The sequence below is a fragment of the Cebidichthys violaceus genome, unplaced genomic scaffold (genome assembly GCF_023349555.1).
Source record: "Cebidichthys violaceus isolate CVI_PGR_0920_01 unplaced genomic scaffold, fCebVio1.0.p SCAF_61, whole genome shotgun sequence".
NCBI lineage: Eukaryota > Metazoa > Chordata > Actinopteri > Perciformes > Stichaeidae > Cebidichthys > Cebidichthys violaceus.
The window spans coordinates 1,019,932-1,034,388 of record NW_027176828.1 but is presented as its reverse complement, the minus strand read 5'-3'; the positions used below and the strand labels follow the sequence as shown (position 1 = coordinate 1,034,388).

The 14,457-nt window shown below is 43.1% G+C and overlaps 1 protein-coding gene across 1 annotated transcript; it reads right to left on the bottom strand.

The window, feature by feature from the left end:
- Nucleotides 1-12,576: 12,576 nt before the first annotated feature.
- Nucleotides 12,577-13,807, bottom strand: LOC137890047 (trace amine-associated receptor 13c-like). The gene is made up of 2 exons (XM_068734140.1): nt 13,596-13,807; nt 12,577-13,393 (listed from the first exon to the last, which is right to left on the bottom strand). The coding sequence occupies exons 1-2, from the start codon at nt 13,805-13,807 to the stop codon at nt 12,577-12,579; spliced, it is 1,029 nt and encodes a 342-aa protein (XP_068590241.1).
- Between the last annotated feature and the right edge of the window lie 650 nt (nt 13,808-14,457).

Genomic DNA, 14,457 nt, shown 5'->3' with positions numbered 1-14,457 from the left:
AGAAACACTGCATGGTGGTTGAAATAAGACAGAAAAATGTACTTGGTCATGGTGGTGATAATTTATTAACAGATGTAAAAGTCTTGGTACAATGACCTTTGTATAAACACTATTACATGCAGATCATATATGTTTCTCTACATTGTGTACTGTTTCAATGCAACACTGAAATCTACTACTACTCTACTCTAGAAAATGTGTTACCTGACTCCTGTAAGGCAAACATGAAACAAATAAGTTGAAGAATCGATAATATACAGTATTTCTATAGTATAGAAATATTGTTTTCTTTTCTTGGATCCAACATGTCTTTAGTTGTACTGCATGACTTTAATGCATCTCTTTCTTTCCAGTTTAGAAAAAGGAGCCTGTCAGCATCCTGTCAAGGGGCTTTTCACAGGTTTTACAAATGGTCTGCAAAAATGTTTTAATTGATTGACTTTTTTATTGATTATCTCTTTCAGGTAGTTGTGAAACTGTGTTCAGCACCTGTACTTACTTTTCCTCAGTTTGGTTAGCCCACACAGTGAGAGGTGGAATAAAATCTGTTCTTTCTTACTTATATAAGTTTACAAAATCACTCCAATGTACCTTGACTCTGAAATTAACACACTAAATATTTAAAAATATATATTTAAAAGGACAACCAAAATGTAAAAATTTAGCCATAACCACTCTGTATTCTTTTGTGGATCCCAAACACAGAAATTAACTAAATTTAGAACCCGGACATCTGAATGGACAGAGACAGTATGCAGCGGACACATCACTAGTTTAATAATAAAGTTAGCAAGATGACTCAGCCAAACTTAGAACAATGTAAAGATTGAAGTGGCTGACTTGCAAGTATGTAATGTAAAGGAACAAGTGTAATTGTGTTTGGTTGGTTTCACTGTTAAGTATGACAGGTAGTAATGTGAGTATATAATTGGAAGGTAAAAAGAAAACTGCTTTAAAGGCTTGAAAGACACATTTTTCAGTGAGGGACACGTCAACAGTTAATCCTGAAGAAAATAAGCTGTAGAAGGTTTGGCCACCGGATGATGGCACATGCATTCAAATGGTGGCCTGCAGTGTTTTCTTGTGAACAAACAATAGTAAAGTTTACTTAGAATGCAAGTTTTTAAATCCTGACAACTTCTGAAGTTGGGAGAGAACAAAAAAGTACTGATTGCTTTGAAGTCTTATGCATATTCTATGAATAAAGACTAACATCCTGATAGTGTGATTTCAATGTTCATTGGAGATAATGTTATACAACACTATTTCTCACAAACAGCCTGCCTCCTTCTCCCCCTCCCTCTGTCACAGAAACACACAGATACATTAACTCTGTCTCTCTTTCCCTGTCACACTCTAATCTGCACCTCTCTTCCTTTTAAGTGCAGTTTTGGTCACCTTTGCGCTCCTTTGTCCTGCAGACCAGAAGGCTACCAACTTTGCCTTAGCTGACGTAACACACTTTAAAAGTCCTCGCTCTACACAAATATCAGTGAGATTTGCAATTAGGTTTGCGCAGTTCTCACCACAAAATCTACTCATGTATTTTTAATTAATTAGTTACACAATGAACCCTAGCTCAAAGCTCTTTAACGCTGTGTTTACACACATAAATATACACATGTTCAAAAACTGAGTTTACAAGGGGGCTTTGGGGGCATGCCTCCAAAAAAATATATTTCTCTAATCTAAATATGTGCGTTTAAAATGTTTGAAGAGTAAGACATTGGATATCAAGAGGATTTAAAACCATGTCAGTGAGCATTAGTATAAATGATTTGTCAAGCTGTAATACATGACAAAAACAGTTTCAATGAATGATACAAACTTTAATCTTAGAATATTCACTGTTATAATAATCACTGCTTGTCCCTTTCTCTGTCACTCGTCTCTCCTACCAACGTGAATACAAATAATTTACTAAAATTACATACACCTCAATATCATCTTCGTACTCAAGTTTGCCTGAATTATAAAAATATTTAGTATTTAGTAGTTATTTTTAGTAGAAAATACAAAGGTCTGGACCCCGGTGACCTAAATGGTGGGAACCAAACTCCTGGAGAGGGGACTTATCTGGACGGACTCTTTACTTCTGCTGGGGGTCTTCAACACATGGGCAATGATAGAGGAACCTGAAGGGGGGTGACTGGGACAAATCGCTTGCCCAGTCTGAAGATCAGTGCTGCTTTGTTACTGGACTTCTGTGCCAGTTACAGATTGGTCATAAAATACACCAGGTTAGAGCATAGGGTGATTCATGAGGGCACTTGTGTGTGTGTGTGTGTGTGTGTGTGGGGGGGGGGGGGGGGGGCTTCAGTACACAGGAATTCAGTACAAATTAAGGAAAAGTTATCCAAAATCACGAGGCTAAGGCAGAGTCAAGAAATACAAAAGTAAGGTCTAACACCAATGTGAAATACACAAGAAAAAACTCTGGATCACTTGACTAGGAAATACTAAGCCAAATGGGCAACAGAGAAGATGAGCACATAGACTAAATACACACAGGCAGTAGGGTAATAAAGGAAAGGTGCAACTAATCAGGGCAGGGCAGGCAATCAAACAGTTGGGAAACACACAAGAGCAGGAAATGAACCTATCCTTCAGTAAGAAAGATCATGACACTTATGTTTCTTCTTGTGTCCTCATTACCAACTCTGCTGATACCTTTCATAAAGACTTCACCGAAATCCAAATATGTCTCCAGATGATTATCTAAATAATGTCAACTATACAATCAGACTTGTACTTGATTCCATAGCACCTGCAAAAACCAAAATCGCACACTCCTTGGCTAAATAATAATACCAGAGAATTAAGTCAGTACCTCCAAGTCTGACGTCATGGTTCTCTGCAGGAAAACTGAAACTGAGTGAGGATAAAATGGAGCATGAGATGAAGAAGCGGTTTGGTGCTGTGTACCGAATCGTTGTAGCTAAGAGGGCAGTGACCGAAATAATGACATCGCGGATACATTCTGCCAAATTGAGCTTCCTTTGTAAGGTGGCTAGGCTCAGTTTTGGAGATAAGGTGAGGAGCTCAGACATCCAGAGTGAGCCTGGAGTAGAGCCGCCGCTCCTTCATGTCAAAAGGAGCCAGCTGAGAGGGTTTGGGCATCTGGTCAGGATTCTTCCTGCCTTTTACTGGTAAGAGGTCCCGGGCTAGACCCAGAACACACTTGTGGGATAAAAAACTTTGTCTGGCTTGGGAACGCTCCTAAACTACAAACTGAGGCCACCCCTATGTTTTGCAAGCAATTTCTGTCTGTCTTTCTTTACAAACAAAGCTAATTGAAATTAAGCTCCAGGTGTCTCAAGGGGATCTCAAGGTGCAGCCGCGGTTAAAAGAGTGTCGAGTTTTTTGACCTTGCTTTTCTTCTCTTTGCAGATGATGTGGTTCTGTTGGCTCACATAGATGGAGCATCTCGGGACATAGACCAAAAGGCCAGAATCACAGAAGGCGCCACACAAGAAGACTGCCGGCAGGCTTTAAGGTTAAACAGAACCTCCAAACTCGGCATGGAGAGAAGAGTCATTGGCAAAACCAAGTTACATGAGAATCACGCAAACGGGCAATGAGGGAGCAAACCTGTTCTCACTCCCAATTTGTCAAACACAGACACTTGGTCAGTGTTCCTCAGCATCTGATACAAATGCACACTTTAGCATCATGTGACACCTGGTTTTCAACTACTGCCTAGGTCACACCAGACCACATCACTTCAGTTTTTGGAGCTCCCCAAGAAAAACCCAAGGTAAGAGGTAAATCTGTGTTGGCTGAGTGCTTCATTGCAATGCGTGAACTGTTCAAAGATGTGAGCCGGAAGACTCGCCATGGCATTGCAGACTCATTTCACATATCTAGCATGCTAAGTGTTTAAAACAGGCTAATATTTGAACATGCATTATGCATGAGTACGTAATGTAACCATGTCACGTCGTTTTGGTGCGTCATATAGTGTGAAAACCACAACAACTTCATTATCTTATCCAGGTTCATGGCATAATGGTAACCAAGCTGTACACTCCCTTCTCCTTGTCCCTAGGACTAAGAGACAGATGTCACCAGAGTAAAAGAGCAAGGAGGGATGTGGAGGAAGAAAAGAGATTAATCAGTTGTATGACGAGCACAGCAGTATCTTGTCTCCTCTTTCTGACAATGAAAAGCCTTGAAGAAGCCGAATTTTGCTTTCCAGAACTTCTCAACTCCTCCTGCAGGAAGGCCATGCGTCCTCACTCTGTATCTATGCTCACTTACATTTTACTGTCCTCCATCTCTCTGCTCACTGTGACTCTCAACCTGCTCGTCATCATCTCCATCTCCCACTTCAAGTATTCATATGTTTTATCAATTTGCAAAACTGGTAGCTGTACAGAAATAAATGGTTGATGGAACAGAACAACACAAAATATCAGATCTGTAAAGGAAATATGTTTTGTGTTTCAGTCAATTCTTTTATCTCTTAGTATAATATTTATATATCATAAATTGACTACCAATAATGATAAGCATTTTGTTCTCTTATCTCTTCAGGCAGCTCCACACACCCACCAACCTCCTCCTCCTCTCTCTGGCTGTATCAGATTTCTTCGTTGGCCTCCTCATGTTCTTTCAAATTTTGCTCATAGAAGGCTGCTGGTTGCTCGGTGACCTCATGTGTATTTTGTATTATGTTCTCGACTTTATTATTACCTCTGCCTCAGTAGGAACCATGGTGCTCATATCAGTTGACCGATATGTGGCTATTTGTGATCCTCTACATTATCCCAACAAAGTCACACAAAAAAGAGTTAAGATCTGTGTTTGTCTATGTTGGATATGTTCTGCTTTCCTTCAGACTCTGATGCTGAAGGATAACCTGGAACAACCTCAACCGGCGGGAATAGTACGCGCAGGGACGGAGCTTAGAGTCAGAGTCCGAGCGTTGTGACAGGATGGCCCCCACGCCTGTGTCAGAGGCATCTACCTCAACAAAGAACTGACGGGTGTCGTCGGGCTGAATCAGGATGGGGGCCAAGGAGAACCGCTCCTTGAGGAGTTGGAACGCCTGACCGGCCTCCGGCGTCCAAGCGAACATGGTCTTGGAGAAGGTGAGTCTAGTGAGGGGGGCTGCTACCTTGCTGTAGTTCCTGACTAATTGGCAGTAGAAGTTGGCAAACCCCAGAAACTGTTGGAGCTGTTTCCGAGAGGAGGGGGTCGGCCATCCAGTCACAGCCTTAATCTTTTCCGGGTCCGTCCTCACTTGACCCCTCTCTATGATGAATCCCAGGAACTGAACTGAGGTCACATGGAACTCGCATTTCTCCGTTTCCAGAACAGTTTATTCTCCAGTAGGCGCTGGAGAACCATCCTGACATGGCGCTGATGCTCCTGAGGGTCTGCTGAATAGTCGAGGATGTCACCTAAGTAAACAAATACAAAACGGTTCAGGAAATCCCGGAGTACGTTATTTACCAATGCCTGGAATACTGTGGGGGCATTGGTTAGTCCAAAAGGCATGACTAAGGACTCAAAGAGACCGAGCGGGGTGTTGAAACCTGTCTTCCATTCATCCCCTGCTCGGATCCGCAACAGGTGGTATGCGTTGCAAAGGTCAAGCTTGGTGAAGATCGTCAAATACAGAGTTAATCAGTGGCAGAGGGTACTTGTTTTGGGTGGTGATGTTGTTCAGACCCCGATAGTTGATGCAGGGCCGGAGGCTCTTATTTATCTTGGTGACAAAGAAGAATCCGGCTCCGAGTGGTGACGAGGACGGCCGAACGATTCCAGCTTTTAGAGACTGTGAGATGTACTCCTCCATGGACGCCTTCTCTGGTCTGGACAGGTTATATAACCGACTGTAAGGGAACGTCGGGTTTATGATAGATTTTGAATGGTGGTGTGCGGGACACTGGCAGAAAGTAACCTCAATTGAAATGAGTTTACCATTGGGCATACGCCAATGCAATGCCGAGGGACCTAAACTGCCATTGTGGATGTCATTAGGGATATAAACCATTTTGTGGTTTATATCCCGAAACCATTTTGGAAGAATTCAGCAGTACACAGGGAAATCCACTGGAGGGAGTCACGCTCTCTTTGAAATTATATGGCAATTTTGAAAATGACCTTACTAACCAAATATGTAACGGCAGGATACATCCCAAATGTCCAAAAATTCATTCATTCAACCCCAGAAACGATGCACCTTTCCTGGGTAAAGGACCTCCAGAACAACCCCTCTACTATCAACTCATCCATCCCCACAAAAAAGCCACTTTTCCTGGGAACAGAACCTCCTGAAAACGCTAACCCTAACCAGAATGTATACAAAATGGCAGGATAAGTCCCAAATGTCCCACTCTCCACCCCACAAACGAGACACTTTTACTGGGTAAAGGACCTCCAGAAAACTCCCCTACTATCCACTCATCCATGCCCAGAAACGAGACATCTTTCCAGGGTAAAGGACCTCCAGAACACCCCCTTGTCATTTGGGATTTATTCTGACAAATGGGCTGGGACATTTGGAATGCATGACAATCCCGTATAATTTTATTCCAAATGTCTATTTTTGCATTATAAGGGTACTGACATTTCGCCTCAACTGTATGGGCTGGCGATGTATGCCAAATGTCCTAGGCCAAATGACAGAAAATATCCCGTTTGGCCCTAATTAATCATAACGCCCGGTACCAAAACGTTACTAAAACCAATTAGCACCCGGTACCAAAACGTTACTACAACCAATTAGCAACATAACTCGTGCTGGTATTGTACCCAATTTCGAGCCTCGATCCAAGGGAGACAGTCACTGCATGTCCCCCGGCCCTAATGGCAGAATACATCCCCAATGAACTCACTCATTTGGGACATATTCTGACATTTGGCCGAGGACTTTTGGAATGCATTACCATCCCATACAAATAAATTCGAAATGGCAGTTTTTGATTCATAAGGACACTGACATTTGTAACTTATTTTCATGGGCTGGCGATGTGTGCCAAATGTCCTTGGCCAAATGACAGAAAATATCCCGTTTGGCCCTAATTAATCATAGCACCCGGTTACCAAAAAAGGACTCCTGTCCCCCCGTTTGTCAGAAAGCTTCTCTCCTGTACTATCATTTGTCAGAAATTATCCAGTATGACACGGGACATATGGGACCATTTCTACCACTGCTAGGAGAGAAAGGATGCAATCTGACATTTTGGGGAAGCATTTTTTTTGGTAAATCCCAAATGTCAGGAAAAGTCCCATCTGACAATCCCCAAATGGCATAATATGTCCTGGACGTCCAGAGTCCGTGACCCCCTAGTGGCCACTTTTGGTAAACTGCCCAAAAGGACATATATTTTTTTAGCCTTAAAAATCGTAGCTCCTCCCCTGTAGGGCAGACCGGAGGGCCGCTTGCCCACCTGACACGAGACAAGTTGGGCTATAAAATTGAGGGGGTCTGCTATTTTTAGGGGCCCCGCAAGTGCCATTTAGGGTGGCCTGAAAAAGTGCCTGTTTTTCCCTTAGACAACAATGGATGAGTATGCCGAGTGTCCGGCTGAGTCATAAGGCCGGGAAGGGAACGAAGCGCCAGGGTGGAGGTCAATAGCGCAGTCGTAGGGGCAGTGAGGTGGTAGGGAGAGAGCCCGAGCCTTGCTAAACACCTCCCCGATGTCATGGTAGGCGTAGGGAATGGCGGCGAGATCTGGTGAAGGAACGGGTAATCCCTGGGGGTGACCTCCAGGATGCAGCGCAGACCTTAGGCAGTTAGCATGACAGTAGGGGCTCCATGCGGCGATCCTCCCTGCCGCCCAGTCAATCTGAGGGTTATGAGTGGCAAGCCAAGGGTGGCACAACACTAGAGGGGTTTTAGGAGAAGGAAAAACATAAAATTGGAGTCTCTCTCTGTGATTGCCGGACAGGATGAGCTGGAGTGGCTGGGTCCGGTGAATGATTCTGGCCAGGAAGCTGCCATCTAGGGCATGGACCACTAGCGTCTCTAATGGAAACTGAGCTCTGGCTATGAATTCTGTGTCCTTGAAATTTTGTTCCGCTCCAGAGTCTACCAGTGCTGAGAGAGAGAGAGAGAGAGAGAGAGAGAGAGAGAGAGAGAGAGAGAGAGAGACGCAGGCAACAACAGCCTTGGTAGGGGTTGGAGAGAGTGCTTGGGTCCGCTCGCCAGTATCCCAACCATTCCTGGCGAGCACCCCCATTTGGCCGAGCTGGACTGGAGGAAACTGAATGTCCCGGGCGGCCACAGTACAGGCACTTGCCCGCTCTGATCCGCCTATCTCTCTCCTGTGGTGACAGATGAGCACGGCAGAGCTGCATTGGCTCCACCTCCGAGGTGAAAGAGTGCGGCACCCCTATAGGCTGATGCAGGAGCACGAGGGCGGAAGCTGGGAGAGGATGTCTGCCTCGGAGTCCACCGGGTGGTCGAAAACCCTCTGCAGATCCTCCACAAAGTCCATGTAAAACTCGGAATTAGGCCGGTCAATGCTCAATATATTCGTGGCCCAGTCCAAAGCCCTTCCCCGCAGTAATCCGACCACGTAGGAAACCTTGGACCTGTCCGAGGCAAAAGTCAGAGGCTGACGGTCAAATACCTGCTGGCATTGGAACAGGAAACCCCGACACCTCTCCAGCATACCGTCATAAGGCTCCGGAGACGGCACGGGGATTCCCGAACTGGCGAGATGAGGAGCAGAGAGGATGGTGCTGGTGCTGGAGCCGGTGGAGGCTGGGAAACCTCCGCTGCGATGGATATCTGTGTTTCCCTCATGACCTTGAGCATCTGCCGGTGTTCCTCAAGCTGCGTGCTATGGTCAGCCAGCGTAGCTGCTCCTGTGGTAGCTGGATCAATTATGGTCAGTCCATTCTGTCACGGGAGTTCAGGATCAGGACCCAATAGCCACCACAGGACACAGAATACGGTACCAATAGATTTTATTTTCTACAGACACACAGACACACACAGAGGAGATCGGGGGGAAAACAGAGGTCAACACACAAAGGGTCAGACAGGGATCCTGACACATATAACAGTAAGTTGACCTCTTTTGGGATGCATGCTTGAGCCCTTATTCTTAACATAATGTTTGTTGAGGTCTGCAGCAAGCTTGCTTTTTACACATAGATTTTTCATAGTCTGGCTGATGCTTTGTGGGTTTTAGATCAGACTTGGCATTTGGGTTCCGTTGTTTTGGGGGTTGTTGCTTGGTGCTCCCTGTTTCGGCTTAGTAGCTACTTGGCTAAATCCAGGGAGCATTTTAAGAGCGGAACCACCAGCGCCAAGTTTAACTGTATTTCCATTTGTTGCAATAAATGGTTAAAAATCTATGACGAGAGTGTTCCTGACTCAAATGAAGCATCGCGTTAGTTCATGCAGGACACGGAAGTTATACGACCCCAGCTGTAACCAGCTGACAGCCAGCCAATTGAATCATAGCTTCCAATCAGCCACACAGCAATCACAGCCCACTTTCACCTCAAGGAGGTTCATTTAAATATGACTCCCTCCTCACTGATCCTTTCTACACCAATGCTGTTACAGACCATACAGCTGGCAAAGCTTACTTCCTCCACCCCAGCCTCCACCCTTTTTTAGTTCAGAGTTCTTTTTGCAATAGTATTCAAAGTTTACTTCGGGCTCATTCCTGTATACCTGGGGGGGTTATGTATGGTGATCCAGGGAGCATTTTAAGAGCAGAGCCACCAGCGCCAAGTTTTACTGTATTTCCATTTGTTGCAATAAATGGGTAAAAATCTATGACGAGAGTGTTTCTGACTGAACTGTATATTTTTACAAAACTCACCCGTTTAAATGACATCAAAGCTTAAAGGCATAATAAAGGACATGGCCGCTTTGAGTGACAGGTGGGTGCCGTCTCAGGTTGTGAGCTGCTAACTGTCTGCTCTGCTGCGTCACCCGGGCACTCTTCAGCTCCACCGATGATCCAACCTTATTTTACTTTTTAGGCTGTGTTGTCACCGCTTTTGATTTTTTTTCCACAACGTTTATTGATTGCTTTCAGGATGGAGTGTCAAGATAATTTCAACAAATATAACAAAGAAAGGTTTTTAAAATACATTTGCAACCATAGCTTTATGTATGAATTGTCAGCTGGTAATGTCATACATAATTGTTAATTTAGTTTGCAGTATGCAGCACATACTGACTGAGCATGCAGTACGCAGAACATTAGTATGCGATTTCGAAGACACTCACTCTTAATTGCAAATGCGACTGATATTTGTGGAGAGTGAGGACTGTTGAAAGTAGTTGTGTTAGCTAAGGTGAAGTTGATAGCCTTCTGGTCTGCAGGACAAAGGAGAGAGGAAACGTGATCAAAACTGCCCTTAGAATAAAGAGATGTGCAGACAGGGAGAGAGAGGCAGAGCTAATGTATCTGTGTGTTTCTGTGAGGGAGGGGGAGAAAGAGTGTTGCATAACATTACTTTCAATTGGACATTTAAATCTTATTATCAGGATGCTAGTCTATATTCTTAGAACGCATAGGACCTTAAAGAAATCAGCATTTTTTTTCGTTCTCTCCTGATTTCAGGAGTTGTCAGGATTTACAAACTTGCATTGAAAGTAAATGTAATGTTGTTTGCTCACACGAAAACACTGCAGACCACCATTTGACTGTATGTTAGATGTGTTGATATGTGTAAATATCAGTATATATGTTACTGGTTAAGAGTATATTAAGATGGCACACAGCGCAAATTGAAAATTCTAATTTTCTAATGGAAAAATAAGCAATTTCAGGATATTTCTTTATTAGAAATCATGTAGGTTCAAGCTTTCAAGCTCTCCCAGATCATAGAACTATATGTTGAGGGTCTCTAAACAAAGTTTTACTTTGATATAGTGAAGCTTTATCTAGTACATCTTGATCTAGTACGGAGAGGTCAAACGAGGTCAACCAAAATGTAATTTTGTTCCAGCTGTTTCATTGTAATTTTATATACTATATAATTATATATTTCACTTCTTTTGTCACTAATAGTGTTCACTCTATCCATATGCAGCAGTTTGGCATCAGTTTGAGAGCCTGGATCCTCTTTGAGACTGTTAATGTTTGTCATCCATGGGAGTTTATCGTCAGAATTCCAGTTTTTTTCTCCTCCAGTGCCTTACAGCCTGTGTGAAGGGCCTGCTCTGCTGCCTGCTCTGCTGCTCTGTTGAAACAACCTAACGTGACTTTGAATGACAGAATCCGTGAGCCAATCAGAAAATAAAAACTACCCGAGTGTCAAATTTCTCAAATCCGATTTGCTGAGACGTATAACCCTCCTCCTTCCGCTAGCAGGCACACGAGGCACACGACGGCAGCGCCAGTTTTGAATCCACACAGAGCGGCGTCCGATGTACAGATAGATAGTAAACATGAACGGATTATTTATTTTTTTTTGCTGAAGAACATCTCAAAGTAAGGAGCTGGTTTATGATGTCATTGATTATGCGGATTGTGATGATGGCTTTGTTTTGTAAGTAAAATGCGAGGCTGTGTCGTAGCCGAATGTGAAAAAAATGGCTGCGACCGTCTGGTCGCTAGCGATCTCCTGAGCTAACGGGTGTTAGCATTGAATACATTTTTCAAAACATTATTGGCATAAATGTGGCGAGTGGGACTGCCTAGGGGGCGTTATATCGATTGTGTTACTTGGTATTATACGTAGCTTTGTCATATGTTGTGTTTGGAGTGTGTACAAACAGCTAAGATGACTTTGTAGCACAGGAGCTGCAGTTTGAGCAGGTATGCTGCATCATTATATTCGTTACTGATGAGTGCACATTATGAGTGGATTCATTTTTGGATGCATGCGTTGCCCCCGTCGGTGGGGGCGCTCGGGCCAGATTGGTTAATTGTTGTCCCTCTTTGGAAAAATGTGTCTTTCAAGGAGTAAAGCAGATTTCTTTAGGTCATTCCATATGGTAATATCATCCTTCTGCACAGCGTTGACAAGTAGTCTCTGGTGGTGGCAGCACTTGAGATAATTTAATATACACTTTAGATTTGTAAAATCTATGAAAGGCCCCTTGAAAAGATGCTGACAGGCTTCCTAAACAGGAAAAAGAGAGTTGCATTACCCCTTCAGGTCTTTAGCTACAGAGTGATACAGTGTAACTAAAGACCTGTTAGAATCCAAAAATGCCAACATCCATGCATTATCCGGACAACTCCACAGAGACAATTCATTTTCCATACAGAAATTTTGGCCAGCCCAAGACTTAGACCTGGTCCCATCTTGCTGTGAGGAGATATGTTGGCCACCACAGCACCGTGCAGATATACGTCAACAGCATTTCTATATGTGTCAATGATCGTTCAATTGATTTGTTATATGTTGGCCTCAAAGGAGTCAAGCAAAAGATTTCCAAGAGTAGCTAAAGTAGTTGTAGTTTTCTAAGTTGTTTCAGTGTTGCATTGAAACAGTACACAATGTAAAGATACATCTATGATCTGCATGTAACAGTGTTTAAATAAAAAGTCACTGTACCAAGACCTTTACATCTGTTATTCAATTTCTCACCACTGTGACCAAGTACATTTTTCTTTCTTATTTCAACCACCATGCAGCTCTTTTCTACAGTATGTTCATCTCACATGAGCCAGGCTGCAGTATCTTAAGAGTAATGATGAGCTTAATAGATTTTCTAAACCAGGGGTAGAAAAAAGCATAGATCACAGGGTTAAGACAGGAGTTGAAATAGAACAGACAAATTACAAAAGCAGCAGTTGAGGCATTGAGCAAGGTGTCCTGGCCTGTGAGTGAAACACAATAATATGGGCAGAGGCACACTAGAAAGACGACAATAACAACACCAAGAGTCCTGGCTGCTTTCAATTCAGATTTTTTAGCAGTTACACGTACTGAAGACTTGACAGAGAAAGCTGCAGTATGAGACCGCATGACACGAGCCTGAGACACAGCCACCACAAATACTCTCATATACAGAACTATGATGACAGTGACAGGACCGATAAAAGTCAAAAAAAGATCTGCAAGTCCAGCAATGTAGTCAATGACAACAACACACTCTCCAAAGCAGGAATTATACCTGCCTGGTTGTTCCAGGTTATCCTTCATCAGCAGACTGTCAAGGAAAGCAGAACATATCCAACACAGACAAACACAGATCTTAACTGTTTTTTGTGTGACTTTGTTGGGATAATGTAGAGGATCACAAATAGCCACATATCGGTCAACTGATATGAGCACCATGGTTCCTACTGAGGCAGAGGTAATAATAAAGTCCAGAACATAATACAAAATACACATGAGGTCACCGAGCAACCAGCAGCCTTCAATGAGCAAAATTTGAAAGCACATGAGGAGGCCAACGAAGAAATCTGATACAGCCAGAGAGAGGAGGAGGAGGTTGGTGGGTGTGTGGAGCTGCCTGAAGGGATAAAAGAACAAAATGCTTATCATTATTGGTAGTCAATTTATGATATATAAATATTTTACTAAGAGATAAAAGAATTGACTGAAACACAAAACATATTTCCTTTACAGATCTGATATTTTGTGTTGTTCTGTTCCATCAACCATTTATGTCTGTACAGCTACCAGTTTTGCAAATTGATAAAACATATGAATACTTGAAATGGGAGATGGAGATGATGACGAGCAGGTTGAGAGTCACAGTGAGCAGAGAGATGGAGGACAGTAAAATGTAAGTGAGCATAGATACAGAGTGAGGACGCATGGCCTTCCTGCAGGAGGAGTTGAGAAGTTCTGGAAAGCAAAATTCGGCTTCTTCAAGGCTTTTCATTGTCAGAAAGAGGAGACAAGATGCTGCTGTGCTCGTCATACAACTGATTAATCTCTTTTCTTCCTCCACATCCCTCTTTGCTCTTTTGATCTGGTGTGAACTTTCTATTAGTGGGAGTGACTTTCATCTATCTTCATTGGTCTTTTCCCTGTATTTCACCTCCCCCTTCTCTTGTGACCAGGACAAGATGAAGGGAGATTACAGCTTCTGGTTACAATTATGCCATGAACCTGGATAAGATAAAGAAGTTGTTGTAGTTTTCACACTACACAAATTAATAGAACAACGTGACATGGCCGTAGTCATGCTTGAACACATGTTCACTTATTAGCCTGTTTTAAACAGATCTTGACATTGTAGATCAGTCAAGGTGTTATGTGTTATGTTTATTTACTTAGACATCCAACACCCGAGGTTCACGACAACTTTTGTCCGTGTAGCAAAAGCAAGAAATACAAAGTACCTTTTGTCACAGGCGACTCCTTTGTCAGGTTTCTCTTTAACCTGTGTATTCCACTTTCATTGGTTGTAGCTAACTGACAGGTCCAGATATTTAGAATGCTAGATATGTGGAATAAGTCTGCAATGCGAAAATCACAAACAAAAATTGGTAACATGGGACAACCCTGATGGCCAGCATCCACTGAAAATGTGTTTGACTTTGTGCCAAAAACTGTACACAGATTTCA

What these genes read in the sequence shown, in the direction of transcription:
- LOC137890047 (XM_068734140.1), bottom strand. Translation starts at nt 13,807, where the DNA reads ATGACGAGCACAGCAGCATCTTGTCTCCTCTTTCTGACAATGAAAAGC. An exon ending in ATCTCCATCTCCCATTTCAA is followed by an intron (nt 13,394 to 13,595) that starts GTATTCATATGT and finishes TTATCCCTTCAG; the next exon opens with GCAGCTCCACACACCCACCA.